This window comes from Homalodisca vitripennis, chromosome 6, assembly GCF_021130785.1.
Source record: "Homalodisca vitripennis isolate AUS2020 chromosome 6, UT_GWSS_2.1, whole genome shotgun sequence".
Classification (NCBI taxonomy): Eukaryota; Metazoa; Arthropoda; class Insecta; order Hemiptera; family Cicadellidae; genus Homalodisca; species Homalodisca vitripennis.
Window position 1 is genome coordinate 85129987 of NC_060212.1, and position 14640 is coordinate 85144626.

The 14640-nt window shown below is 32.9% G+C and overlaps 2 protein-coding genes across 2 annotated transcripts; both read right to left on the bottom strand.

The window, feature by feature from the left end:
* Positions 1 to 1128: 1128 nt before the first annotated feature.
* On the bottom strand, positions 1129 to 3988 carry LOC124364487 (venom serine carboxypeptidase-like). The gene has a single exon (XM_046820018.1). It carries the CDS (start codon positions 3986 to 3988, stop codon positions 2585 to 2587), a length of 1404 nt encoding a protein of 467 aa, XP_046675974.1. The 3' UTR covers positions 1129 to 2584.
* LOC124364486 lies at positions 3962 to 10341 on the bottom strand. Its single transcript, XM_046820017.1, has 3 exons — positions 8260 to 10341; positions 6415 to 6542; positions 3962 to 5223 (listed from the first exon to the last, which is right to left on the bottom strand). Exon 1 carries the CDS (start codon positions 10082 to 10084, stop codon positions 8528 to 8530), a length of 1557 nt encoding a protein of 518 aa, XP_046675973.1. The 5' UTR covers positions 10085 to 10341; the 3' UTR covers positions 3962 to 5223; positions 6415 to 6542; positions 8260 to 8527.
* Positions 10342 to 14640: the final 4299 nt, after the last annotated feature.

Below are 14640 nucleotides of genomic sequence, written 5' to 3' on the forward strand. Positions count from 1 at the left end.
ACAACTATATCTAGATTATATATAAGTCAAAGTGTGAAAACAACATAATCCATAAAAGGAGTACTGACTTTCACAATGTACCTTGTTATTCTTATAAAAATTACACTTTCAAAAATAAAGAATAAGGTTTGGTAGCGTTTTAAAATAAGTCTTATATTTTCTTAACAGTTTTCTGTAAACTCATAATAGTATATAGGCATTCTCCTTGTTGAATATTATACAGCTACTAGATACAATGTTCTGTTCCAGTTTTATTTTAGACAACATTGTTGTTCCCACATGTAGCATCTTAACTTCATTTGGACAATATTAAAACAAATTTAATAAATTAAGGAAGCCAAAGTAAAAAAATGTACTAATTTGTAAGTAACTTAAAATTGTTAATTTGTAGGTTTAAAATATTGTAAGCGACTCCAAAAATGTGTATGGTTTGAAATTGTTTAAGTGTAGGAGGAAAGTTCCTTGAGGGGAAGGTGAAGTTAAGACTTCAGAGTTTAAGTGATAACAACTGAATAAAGGATTTGTGTCAACTGAATGTCAGACAGCCAGGCAGCTCTTAAAGCTCTTGACTCCAACAGCATTTCATCCAAGCTTGTGTGGGAGTGCTTCGACACTCTGCAAGCTTGGATCACGCAACTTTGTACGTCTTGGTTGGGTACCGGGCCATACAGGCATAGGTGGCAACGAATGCGCTGACGAGCTTGCCAAAATCGGAGCAAGCATGCCATACACTGGTCCAGAACCGAGTTGTGGTATAAGCAAGTCAGCTGCTTACTAAAGTATAAACAAATGGTCCAGGAAGACACACCGCTTGCGGTGGCAGAGTCACCAAGGACAAGCACTCGGCAAAAGACTGCTTACTGACTCTAGCTCCGGCTTCACCAGATGGCTGATGGGGCTGGGCAGGGATCAGGTTAAGCAAGTGATTGCCTTGATCACTGGACACGGCCACTTCAGGAAGCACCTAAACACTCTAGGTTTACGAAATGAGGACTCGGGAGTGCAGACTCTGCAATAAGTCTGAAGAGACTGCAAAACACATAATACTGTAAGAGACTTGGAGCAAGGAGAAGGGCTCTTTTTGGTGATAAAAAACCAGGCGACGAACCAGATGCTAGTATCGGGGAAAAGCTTCTTAGCCTAATTAAGGGCACAAAGATAGGCTTACCCCTCTAACATCAAAGGGGCACACAATAAGCTCAGGTTGACGTGTGAGGATCTGTGAATCCACCCCAATATCCCAAAAAAAAAGAAGGATTTGCAGATCCTAATGGATGCTTGCTCGTTGCCATTCACATACCATTGGTAATGACGTAGTGGGATTATTGGATTGAGTAGTACAAAAACCCAGCAACTGGAGTTGAGGCTTTCTTCCAGTGTGCACGAATTTTAGAATTTTTCTTTCTTTCCATTTTATTGAGATTTTGAACCAGTCTGCATCGGATTTCGTATAAGTTGGCAAATTTATTAATTATTTGTTGTTTATGAGTTGTCTGCTTGATTTTACAAATTAAATTATGTGCCATACCTCCTAAAAACGGCCACAGAAGTGTTATTTGTATAAAATTATTTCCATAATCAATTTTTAATTGGTTTGAACAGAAATATATTGTATATCAACTAGTAATTGTAGAATATATATTGAGTAGGCTATATTCAATATTCTATTCAAAGTTATACTGAACAACAAATATTAATAAACTCCAAAAAAAGGAAAAAAATATTAATGAATATAAAAATAACATAGGAAATTTTAATACTATTTCTAATAGTTAGAATCTTCTAAAAACAATAAAACAAATTGTAGCTGTATTTAAAATATTAGAAAACTCACCATTTGCAAGACAATGAGCAATATTAAAAGACGTGAAAGCTAATAGTTTCCGACAAATCAAGCTTATATACTTATCAAGTTTCGACTCAAGGAACAATACCCAAAATTATTAGACAAGATCAAAAACTCAACATAAAAAATAACTAACTCAGATAGGTTAGTCTACATAAAAAAACTATAATATCAATGTCAAGTTAGTTCAATATAATGAAAGCTTTCAATTACATTTAAAAAGGTATGATCTAGAGGTGTTGTAACATGGTATTAACTAAAAAAAAAATGGTAAAAATATATATGGATTACTGTTATTCGTTAATTTAAAAAACTAACACTCCAATAATAATTAAATATTGCTTTTCGAGCACACATTTAGCATTAAAATTTAGGTCAGAAATAAAAAAATAATTATTTTAAGGTAAAATGGCATTTGGAGAAATATGTAAAATTTTATTTTGCTTGGAGAGAACTATTACATAGCCTATTCCAATTATAGTTTAACAAACAACTCTTAGGTTCTTGTGGTTTAGTTGTAAATCTAGGAAAGAAATAATTAGGTTGAATTTAAATCTCCTCTGATATTTATAAACCTTTAAAATTAAAATAGTTTCAAATCCCTTAATTGGAGTGTTTTGATATTCTAAAGGTGGATAAACTGGTCCAACGAGTAAACAGGAGACTTCCAGTAATATTTTCATATTTAAAATCGAACAATTTTTGTTTGAAGCTTTAACTTATAGTTATAAAATAAACCTAAAACGGCTTATTTCTAGTGAATCTTGTGATCATATCAACACTCCACTTTGGTTGATCCGAAGGAACCATATGGCCAGCATTACGCACTAAAAGGACTGTGAGACCTTTTGCCACTCGGGAGTAACCTGCTAACTCTTCGCCAACATACCACAATTTTCTTGGTGCTGATTTGTAAGCTGCTGCGCCACTCCAACTCAACTTATCCAGAAATCCTTCAGTTAAAGGAAAAGCCACAATTATGTCAAGCTGTCCATTATAAATAAGTACTCTGTAATTATTCTCCAGAAGTGTTTCAATCCAAGGTCTTACAGATTGCATTACATCTTCAAGTAAATTCTTTTCAACTTCAGTAGATTCGGTGTGGAATGTTGCGTTTCCAACATGGAGATTTTTGCGAACCACCAAATAAGAAAGAAATTTTCCCATATCACCAAAAGGACTGTCATCTTGATTGTGAAGATAGTTAAAATAAAATGAAAACCCTGTCAAGTCATGAAAGATTGAGGAACCATTAGTTAAATCACCATTTAAAAGTTTGTCGAAACCTGTAAAAGCATCTTGCCACTTTTTTTGTTGAATATTTGTTAACACTTCATTTTCTTTGCTCTTGAATACATCTCTTCCATTGCTATCAAGAAGTCCAATTTGGTATAAATAGTCACCATAAGATAACATATTTTCAGGATCACACAATCCATTCCCTATAGCTAATCCCTTCAAATTAATCTTAAGTTTGGCGGATGGATTTTTTGTATGAATTGTATAAGATACTGCAGGTACGTATTTTCCTGCATATGACTCACCAGTAACAAAAAATTCATTATTTTGAAACTGAGGGAATAGTGTAAAAAATTGTACAAGTGCAGTGTACAAATTCAGACCAACATCCTCTTCATTTTTACTGTAACCTAAATCATTATCTGTGAAACTAAAGCCTGTACCGACAGGATTGTCAATGTAAATGACAGAATGAGAAGTAATCCAAGTATACTCTCTTAATTTCAAACCACGTTTTTTCTTTATGTAAAAAGGACCATTCTCAGTAAACAGACCAAATAAGGATGTTGCTCCAGGTCCTCCTTGAAGCCAAAGAACTACAGGAGCTGTTTCATTCTTTTCAACTGCAGGAAAAAACCAAAAGAATAAATTTGAGTTATATTTTTTATCAACTGTGAAAAATCCAGCGTAACTTGTAATATTGCTTTTCATAGGTTTCATTTTACAAGCAATTTGAGCTTCTTGTATTTTTCCAGCTTCAATGAGAGGAGTTAAGATCAAAGGTAAGCCAGGATCACCTTTAAGCTTATATTCTTTGATTTTAGGATATATTTTAAAACCAAGACTAAAACTAAGTAAAACTACAAACACTATAAAGACATTCTTTACTTTATAATCTTTCATTGTACTTATATACCTACAAGTAATATTCCAGAAAAACGGTGAAGAATTACTCAAAGCGAACCTTTATAGGCTATACCAGGTTGTCAAAGTTTGTAACCATCAAATTTCATAGAACTTGTCACTAACCGGCAACACTACACGAAACAAACTGTAAATTTAAAGTTTGAATAGTTCACTGAACCTTCCTGACTCGTATCTTGCACTTTCCTGATCTAACACCGATTGCTGGTTCGTGATAATTAGTTGTGAAATAAACTGATTTGCACATAACACTGTGAACCTAATAATCGTATAGGTCAATTTGATTGGCCAACTGAGTGAACTGACAAATCAAAGGTTAGGTTACATAATTCTTTCAAAAATTATTTTCTTTGCGTTTTTTTTACGGTTAGCTCAAAACTGCGGTCCTCTGGTTATAACAACGTTCAAACTATATCTCACAACTTTTTTTTTTTTTTTTTTTTCTGTTTATAATAAGGCTCGGGCATAATCCCATGCAGCCTCGTGGTTCACTGTGTTGTTAAACCTCTGTGGTAATTTAATTGGGAAGAATTAGTTATTATTATTAGTTTGGGTTTAATGTATTGGACATATATGTTTTGTGTACCTACATTGTTTGTGTTTGTTAATAAATAGCGGGATTACTATGGGATTCTATAGATAGATATTCAGGATTTGGGGAGTCTTCCCGCCAGGGGTCCTTCAGGCATTCCTAATCCGAAATATGGACCACGGATATAAAGGCCAAAACCAGGATACATATATGTATTGTGTTTTGTTGATTTATTATTAAATGTATTTGTTTATGGTCATGAGGAAGTTATTTATTTCTTTATATACTTTTATGTCTTCTAATTTCGTTAAATACGTTAAGTTAATATTAGTTATTGATGTTAAATTTTTAATTACCTTAAAGCACCGATCTCTTGCATATTCGTAGGCTGGGCATTGTAAAATTACATGGTCTAGTGTTTCGCGTTGAGCTTGAGTGCAGCTTAGACACAATGGTGTGAAATATTTTTTAATATCATATAGTCTAGCGTTTACCTTGGCATGTCCAAACCTTAATCTAATAATATTTACCATTTCCCTTCTGTTGAAGTCTGCAGTACTATACCATCGATTATGAATAGTCGTTGTCTGAATTTGTTTATACCATTGCGCTTTTTGTGATAGTTGGTACTCCTGTTCATTTTCTGCTGCAGATTTTCTCCGTTGGTAGGCTTTGAAATCATCTGGTGGAATGTAAAATATTTGTTATCTTGTTGCCGTTCGTTATTGAGTCTTTGGCTAGGCTATCTACATATTCATTACAATAAATACCTGAGTGTCCCGGGATCCATTGAAATGTTACATTTTTACCACTTTTAATAACTTCATAGATAATACTCACTGGAATGCCTTCTCCTTTATAGCTGTTATAGACTTTATCGAGTGCTTGTATAGCTGCTTGTGAATCAGTAAATATTACTATATCTTGTTGTTCTATTGAGTTAAAGGTTTGTGTTGCTTTTAAAATAGCAAGTAGTTCAGCTGAGTAACTAGAAACCTGATTTTCTAATGAAAACTTACCTGTGATGTCCAGCTCTGGGACATAGTAAGCTGCACCTGTCCCCAATGTGGATTTTGATCCATCAGTGTAGAAGTGCAAATGTTGTTCATAGTTGGTATTGATTAGTTCCAAAAAGGTTTGTTTGGTAATTGTACTATTGCTTACCTTTTTTGTAGTATGTGGATTATCTATATTGTGCTTAAATTTAATATTGTTGGTCATCATTAATATTGGATTGTTGAAATCCCAAAAGGTTTTGTAACTTTCCTTTTTTAATATATTTAAATCTAAGGAATGAATTTTTGATATAGATTGTATGTACAGTGGCTGATTCTTTTTCTTCCAGTATGACATACAGTCTGTCAACATTTTAAGAAACATTAAATTTTTGTATGCTGGATGATTTTCATGAGTTAAGATTTTATAAATAAATTTATCACATAGAAACTTCCTTCTGTTGCTTAAGGATTGAATACCGGCTTCTGCTTGTAGAGCAATAATTGGTGTTGTTTTAAAAGCACCTAGTGATATTCTTATGGCTTGGTTTTGGATTGAATCTAGTTTTTTTAATTCTTTTCTACATGCATGTCCATAAAGAAATGCCCCATAATCTAATTTTGCTCTTATTAAGCTTTTATATATAATCATTGCAAACTCAGGTGTTGCACCGTTAGTGCCACAAACTACAGACTTTATTATATCAACGTCTTTTTGGCATTTTACAAACAATTTATTAATATGAGTTTTGAAATCTAACTTATTGTCTATAATCATACCTAATAGTTTAATAGAACTTACTACAGGTATTATTTGGTTATTAATTCTAATTTGTTTATCAGTGTTAATGTTTTTTTTTTCGTGTGAATATTATTACCTTACTTTTGGTTGCATTGAATTCCAGATGGAGTTGACTGAAGTTTGATTGTACTGTGCTGAGAGTGTGTTGCATGTTTGTGTAGACTGTCTCGATATGTTTTCCAGAGGAGTATAAAACAATGTCATCTGCAAATTGAAGTGATTTTACATAATTAGGAATATAATCATTAATGTGAGCTATGTACAGTGCGAACAACAAGGGACTTAGAACACTACCTTGCGGTAATCCCTTATTTGTGACCCTAGTTATAGTTGACTTAGAGCTAATTAAAATTAATTGTCTATTGATTAGCCATGAATTAATATGAGAAATAAACTTCCATGGAATATTATAACACTTCAGCTTTCCTATTAATTCTGGTATGTGTACTGTATCATAAGCATTTGATAAATCTAAAGAGGCAGCAATAGTAGTTTCATTGTAAGTCAGTGCAGTTTGAATTTCTGAAACAAAATTAATTAAATAATCATTACATCCTATTCTTTTCCTAAATCCATATTGGGTATTTGGTAGAATGTTAGAGTTTTCAACAAACCATTCCAGTCTATTTTTAATAATTCTATTAAATAATTTTAGTATGCAGGGTATTAACGATATAGGCCTATATGAAGTCTCCAAATGTTTATTTTTTTCCGGTTTCAAGATAGCTATAATTCTGCTTTGTTTCCACTTACTTGGTAATTCTATACTTCCATTCCATATATTATTGAATATATTTAGGATATATAATCGAGCAACGAGTGGTAAATGTCTTAACATGCTGTAAGATACTCCATCTAAACCAGGTGTTGTATCTTTCCTCTTAAAATCTATGGCTACATTTATTTCTTTAATACTAAAATTAGTTTCTATAGGAGAAGCATTTTCATAGAAGGTGTACCTGGGAATAATTATCTCGCTTTCCATGGGAACTGAATCCGGAACTATATGGCACATGAATTTGTCACAAAGATCGTTGTCTTCAATGGTTGAAGAAATTGTATTTGCATTATTATTAGTTTTAAGTTTTTTAATTATTTTCCATGCAAATGAGGAATTATTTTTGTCATTAATTTTTTGACATAAATTTTCCCAACCTTGTTTTTTAGCTATTCTAATTACTTCCCTAGCTTTAATTTGTGCAGCTTGATAATTTTGATAATTGAGAGCAGTCATACAGTTTTTAAATTTACTAAATGCAAGCCTTCTGCTGGCAACAGCTTGAGAGCAAGCTTCATTCCACCATTGTTTTGGTGTAAATTTAGGCCTATTAATTGCTGTATTGTACTTTGGTATTGCTTTGTCTGCTGCTAATTTAATTATTCTATACATTTCATCCCATTGTTTTTCCAATGGGATGTCTGGCAGTTCATTAGTCAATTTTTCAACAGTCTCTGTATATAGAGACCAATTTGCCTTTTTAAAGTTCCATTTATTATTAAAATAAATTGTATGTACATTGAAGTCATTAGATAGGGAATTAATATTAAATTGCATGAATATAGGCAGGTGATTGCTGCCTAACGAATCATTACCTACCTCCCATACGTCTACTAAGGCATGAAGATTGGGTGTGGCGAAGGCCAGATCTATTGTAGATGCTTGGTGGTAAAGGGTTGGTAATGTTGTATGGTTTTTATTATTTAATAGTATGAATTGTGATTCATTATACTCATTGAAAATTATATTGCCTCTGTGATTTGCTTTGCTCGAATTCCAATAAGGGTGATGGGCATTAAAATCACCACATAACAAAGTATAACCTTTATCTTGGCTAAATAGTTTGTGCCAAAAACTATTCCTAATCTTATTATTTGTGCAGTAAATATTATAAATGATAATAGGTCTATTGTAATTATTTACCTGTATTGCTTGCATTTGTGTATAGTTATCGTTATATTCTGTAACAACATTATATGAAATTGACTTATGTATAATAAAGGAGGTTCCTCCATATCCATCAGGTCTGTTAAGGTTATGTACAATGTAATTATTATCTAATAGGTTATCATTTTTTTGTAACCAAGATTCTTGGATAATACCTATGTGGATCTCCTTTTTTGTAAATAAATGCATGACCTCAGGCCATTTAGGCTTAAGAGACCTTGCATTCCACTGTACTATGTTAAGTTTATTTGTTACCATTCTTATTAACTAATTTCGTTTGTTGAGATAGGCCTAACTGTTTGTTGCTTGGCGATGTTCCGGGAGTAGATTTTATTTTGATATTTGGTGAATTTATTTTCTGTTGAACTGTTGTACCAGTCTTTAAATAGCTTAGTAAAATTTCATCAACTTGTTTGAGATTGGTAATGTTTGTAGAGTTCAATTTATTTCTGATTTCCTCAATTTTTATTTTTAGGAGTGATGTGAGGTGGGACTTATCTTGAACACTAAGTTTATCATCCTGAGCTGGTTTGGTAGGCGAATTGGTTTTATCAACAATAGGCCTACTTATTTCTTTAGGTTTATATAAAATACTATTTCTTATGGGCCTACGATAGCTAGTTCTACTAACCTTAAATTGTGACGAAAACGGTTGCTGGGGGGATGAACTTGGTTCTGAGACTGCAAGCAGTGGTGTATACCTATTACTTACATTTAATTGACTGATAGGTGTTGATGCCTGTGAGCTTGGTAGTGTTGGGTAGATTTCATCATCAGTGAAGTCTAATTGGGCGACCTGTGAATAAGATAGGCCTAGTAATCGAGATGGTTTACCTTGTTTTTTATAAGTAATAGGAAAATACTGTGCTGCCACATGATAACCTTCTTTCATGAGACTCATCCGATCTTTAATATTTTTTTGCCTTATATACTCTGGGCAATATTTAGAGTTACTGCTATGTGAATCACCGCAGTGAACACACTTGCGGGGAGCCTGACAAGGATCTGTGTGGAAGGGTCCAGCACAGTCCCTACATATTCTAGGTTTATTACAAGGTGAGTTAGCTACGTGTCCATAGGCAAAACAACGATAACATTGTTTCACTCTAATCATATAGGGGTCTACCTTCATACGAACATAATTAAGGTACACAAAATCTGGTAATTTTTCAGACTCGAAGGTTATTTTAACAAAATGAGTGTTAGTGAGTTGGTCATTACCATTCACTCTACGTCTGATTCTTTCAGCCTGAATGATTGGGTATATTGACGATGCCTCAGATAAAATTTCTAATTCACTTACCTCGGGCTCTGCATAGACTACACCGAGAGTGTGTACTCTAATTGAGGGTACAAATACATTAAATTCTAACAGATGTGGTGAATTTACTAAATTATTGGCTGCTATATAGTTTTTACAAATAACAGATATATTCTTACCAGCTCGTGTAATGTGGTCAATGTCCATATGATGTTTTTTAAGTATTTTTCCTACTGTAAATGGGTTTATTTTGTTCTTTTTTTTATCCTGTATGATTACCTCAAAAGGCCCTGAATTTTCAGGTTTATAGAGACGTTGTATGTAAGGCTTTTTAAGTAATGGTGGATTAAAATCATTGGTAGATTGAATTTGTTCTGAACCATCTGTGTCATTATTTTCTTGTACCCTTTTGTTTCCCCTGTTATTTAGATTTAGGTTAGAATAGTCATGATCTGTGGGCAAAATAGTACTTACTGCCTTTTGTATTTCCATGTCGCTCTCGACATGAGCTTCCATAGGCGAGGCTGAACCTGTCGACATGACAGGTCCAGCCTGAACAGGCTCAAAGTTAATAGCTTATATGTTAAGATATTTACAAAATATATAAAGTATTAAATATTTCTAGTTTGAGTTAGAGGTCAGTGTGATGTTAGACAAATAGTTATACACAAAGTAGTTACCACTACCAGAGTAATTGATCTGGACGTATGCACAGAGGTTTAACCTAAAATTACAAGTCAACGATCTGAGCACTTCAACAACCAGAGCGGGAATGTATCTCACAACTTGTCTCTCTAACAAGTTGGAAGCATTTTGTAGTCTGGCCTTGAGATTTCAAAGTACCGAATCCCATTTCAACGAAAAAGAAAACAAGCAACTTGTGTAAGATATCTGATAGTCAAGAATATAAATGAGATCGTTTTCAGAATATTTGTGGACAAGACAAAACAATGGACAAAACAGTATTTTTAAGTGACAGCCCATTCTACTTAGGTAATTGAATTGTCGTGAAACTGAAAATAGTATAAGTAATTGTATTATTAAATTTATACATTTTTTAATTATGATATATACTCACTGTAAGAACAATGAGATAAACATTAAAAATACCAACTCGTTACTCTTTAAAACTGTTTTATGATTTTATAGATAATTCTAGAATAATACTGAGTTTACCAACTAAGCTACTCTGAATTAAAATAATCTGTTTTGTGGATTAAATGGAAAATGTTAAGACACAAGAGTTTTTCAGGGAATATGTGTCTTTATTATTTTAGTCGTTTAAATAATTACATCTGCATGATTATTTTAAACCAGGAAAGGAAAAAGTAAAGAATGGTTCTCATTTCAATAGTTCATCAGTTATTTACCAGTAAAACCCTTTAACGTTACAATGGATACCCGGACACATAGTTATCAACGGAAATTAAGTTACTTACAAAATTTTCAAACAAGCTAGTAATGTTATACATTTTTAGATAGAACATAGCTCACAGAGATTTTTCATGTTCTGACAAAGGTCAATGTACAAAGTAGTGCAATAAAATGTAATCAAGATGTCGTGGATATGATTTAGAACTTTAAACACAGGCACATTTTGAACACTGTAGCAATGCACAAAGATTACACCGGATTAAGTTATTGGATAGCTTAATTGTACAAAATTTAGGAGTGGTGTTGAGGAATCGATTGATCATATATATATATATATATAAAATCAATGTATTGGTAATAATAAGGAATGTAAAGATATGTTTAAATACTTAAGAAAAGAACATTTTGCAACTCCACCACATTTACCAACCCTTATTTAAACTGATCATTAGCATCTCTGGAAACACATTAAACATTATCAAGGACCAAACTCTTTGTAACTAAACATAAAATAAATAATTTGGTATTTTACACATTTTACTTCTAGAAGTTGTTTCCATGTTATAAACTTTATTTTATACTCTACGAACAATCCAAACGATAGAGCAAGTATGAGATCAGCTGTTCTAATCAATAAAGAAATTACACATTATAAACATCTGAAGTTGCAGCATGAGTATATGCAGGCTTCCAGTATTGTTATTGAAATTCATCATGGAACTATTACCTTGTCAGCGGTATTTTGTTCTCCTTCCTGTACCATTCGTAAAAATCAATGTTATGACTCGTGCGGCTCTCAAGAAACCTTACTGAAGAATTAATAAACCGCACTAAACTATTCCGATGGTGGTTGTTGCTCTTTAATTCCTTCTCTTCATCCCATACTCAAAAATTGTTGCCAGTTTACATGTATCGTTAGGTAATAACTGGTGGTTAGCAGCGATACAACTTCGCTTAGAATATTATAGGACTACTTTTGTGCATGCTGATATAACACATGCATCAGCGAATTTAACTAATTAATTTTCGCCGACCTTAAGAACAAAAACAATGATTCATCATACCCCACCATTGTATATATCAGCAATTATCAGCGAATGTAGAAACGTGGCTTGTCTGAAACGCCTTACAACTTTCTCTCCTTAGTGAGAGAAAGTTTAGAATTAAGCCATCTTATATTTTCACGCATAAGTACCTGAAACCAAAATAAATAACAACAAGTGTAATAAGCGTGTTTGGACCTTTTTAATGACCAGGCATCAGGTATCAGGCATAACTGGTGATCGGATAAATCACTTCTACAGTACGTTAAGTTTGGTCTATTATAGGGGGCTTCTCCAATTAGAGAAAGGCACCACTGCAACTGTCATACTGTTTTACTATAGCAAGGTATTCGACTGCTTTAATCATGGACATATCTTTGACAAATTAACGACTTTAGGATACAAGGACGATCACATGATTGGTTCAAAAGCTACCTGACAGGTACACATAAAGGTGATTTGTAGTAGAGTAAAATCAGTGCCACAGAGCATCATACGTTGTGTACCACAGGAATCTATACTGGGACCAGTGTTTTTTATTTAATACACAAATTACTTCCTTAGGTACATACAAAACGTTAGCAGAAACTTGACGTATACCGACGATACGGCACTTGTGTTAGGGGGAAAAGACCTAGAACAGCTGAATTAACTGCTTATACCGCATTAAAAATAGCAATACGATATTGCCAAGGAAACAATCTTGTTGTTATTGAATATAGAACAAAGAGAAGCTTTTTATAGGGAGAAACAAAAAAACCCTCAACAAGATTACCTGATTTGGAAGAAACTACTACCTTGAAGTAACTAGGGATTACAATAAATGCCCGTCTTGTATGGACTGACCACATAGATTCTGTTTGCAACAAACTAAGTACGGCTAATGGTATATCCTTTCTACCATCTGAGTGAATTTTATGAATGGACTAACCCCTTGCAATAATAGATTATTCCCTTGTTCTTATCTCTATGATACTGTACAAAAGAGTGACAATAAAAATACAAAAAGACAAAAGTGTTACATTTAAAACATAAAAACGTATGTTAAGGTCTTGGAAAATCTGATCATGCATTCTAAAGTCATTATTAAATGTTGTTTGTACATATATTATCTCCAACGCAGAGAAGGAATAATTGTTACTTCAAAATCTCTCATTTCTGTTATTAAGAATAGAGATGTTCTCCTAAGAGAATAGTTTATTTATTTATACACGGTTGTCACCATTTTTACAAAGTAATATAATAAATAAATCATGTTCCACAAGATGGCAATATATACAATCAAAACAAAACAAAACTTCATCTTAAGTGAATCATACTCATGCAACAGGAGAGAAGCCAAGAAAATTATGTACATGCAAACAATACAATATGCTAAATACAATAAGCTAAACACAATAAACTACTATGCATAAATAAACAACTGTCAGACATGCAATACATTTGATTCATTATGACTAGTTCATGCACGAGCAGTCTGTATAGATTCATATACCATAAAACAAACTAATACAACAACCAACAACATGCAACCAGTACATGCCATTAATATCTAAAATATACAGTTTACATACAAAATAAATATATTAAATAACTAGCGGACCCGGCGCGCTTCGCTGCGCATTTCAATAAGTTTCCCGCGGCTTCGCACGCAATTTCCCGTTGAAAACAGTACACTATATTCACTTATTCATCTTCTATCACATTCTAAACATTGCTGAGATAATTGATAGTCGTTCCTTCGTGAGCTTCTTGGGCGCATTATGAAGGTATGTACCACATTCCTGATACTTCTGTCAAAAAAAACAACTAAGGTTGATTTTATAACATTCTTTATATTTGTAGCCAACGTAAGATAGTAATTATGATATCTGCATTGCTCTTCTGATCAAGCATGAGCATGGTTTATATTAAATAAATATTGCAGTTAAAGGTGAATTTTTACGTCAAATTTGAATTGTATTATCTGGATAGTAAAGTCTATGTTTAACAGTGATTGCAGAAACAGTTTAAACAAAATTTGTCGTTTCTCTTAAGCTTACTCTATGCTTTAAAACTATAAGTGTAAAGAAATTTATATATAAATATATTTTTTGTCGCATTATATATGTTTACAAAGAACAGCTGATTAAAAATTTGAAAAGACTCTTTCACTTAATAACATATGTTTGCTGCAATGCATTTCTTACGGGTATTTCTGTAACCAGTGGGGCGGAATCCTGAATCGGGAAAGGGATAAAAAGTATCCTATAACCTTCTACAGATAAAGACGAACAAATTAAAAAAAAAATTAGGCGAATCCGTCCAGCCGTTTGTGAGTGATGCTGTTACACACGAACAGTTTCATTTTTATATATATAGATAAATAACAATAATATCTACATAGAAAAACACATTGAAAATAACTGCAATATCGGCAAGGTGCAATAACTATTTACGAAATATAGTAGGGCAATAATCAACAAATACAGTAACTAGTACAATTCAACAATAAAATACAAAAGAGCTATAAAACGAACTGGTAAACAATGCTCTAACTATCCAGTATCAGATAATGCTTACATAGTGTAGCCCAATAATAAAAATATCCTTTTCAGCGATGACACACTATTGCAAAAAAAGTCGTGGTGATGGCAGATTAGGTTACCAAGCCGGTGTAATCTGGGGATGACACTGTGA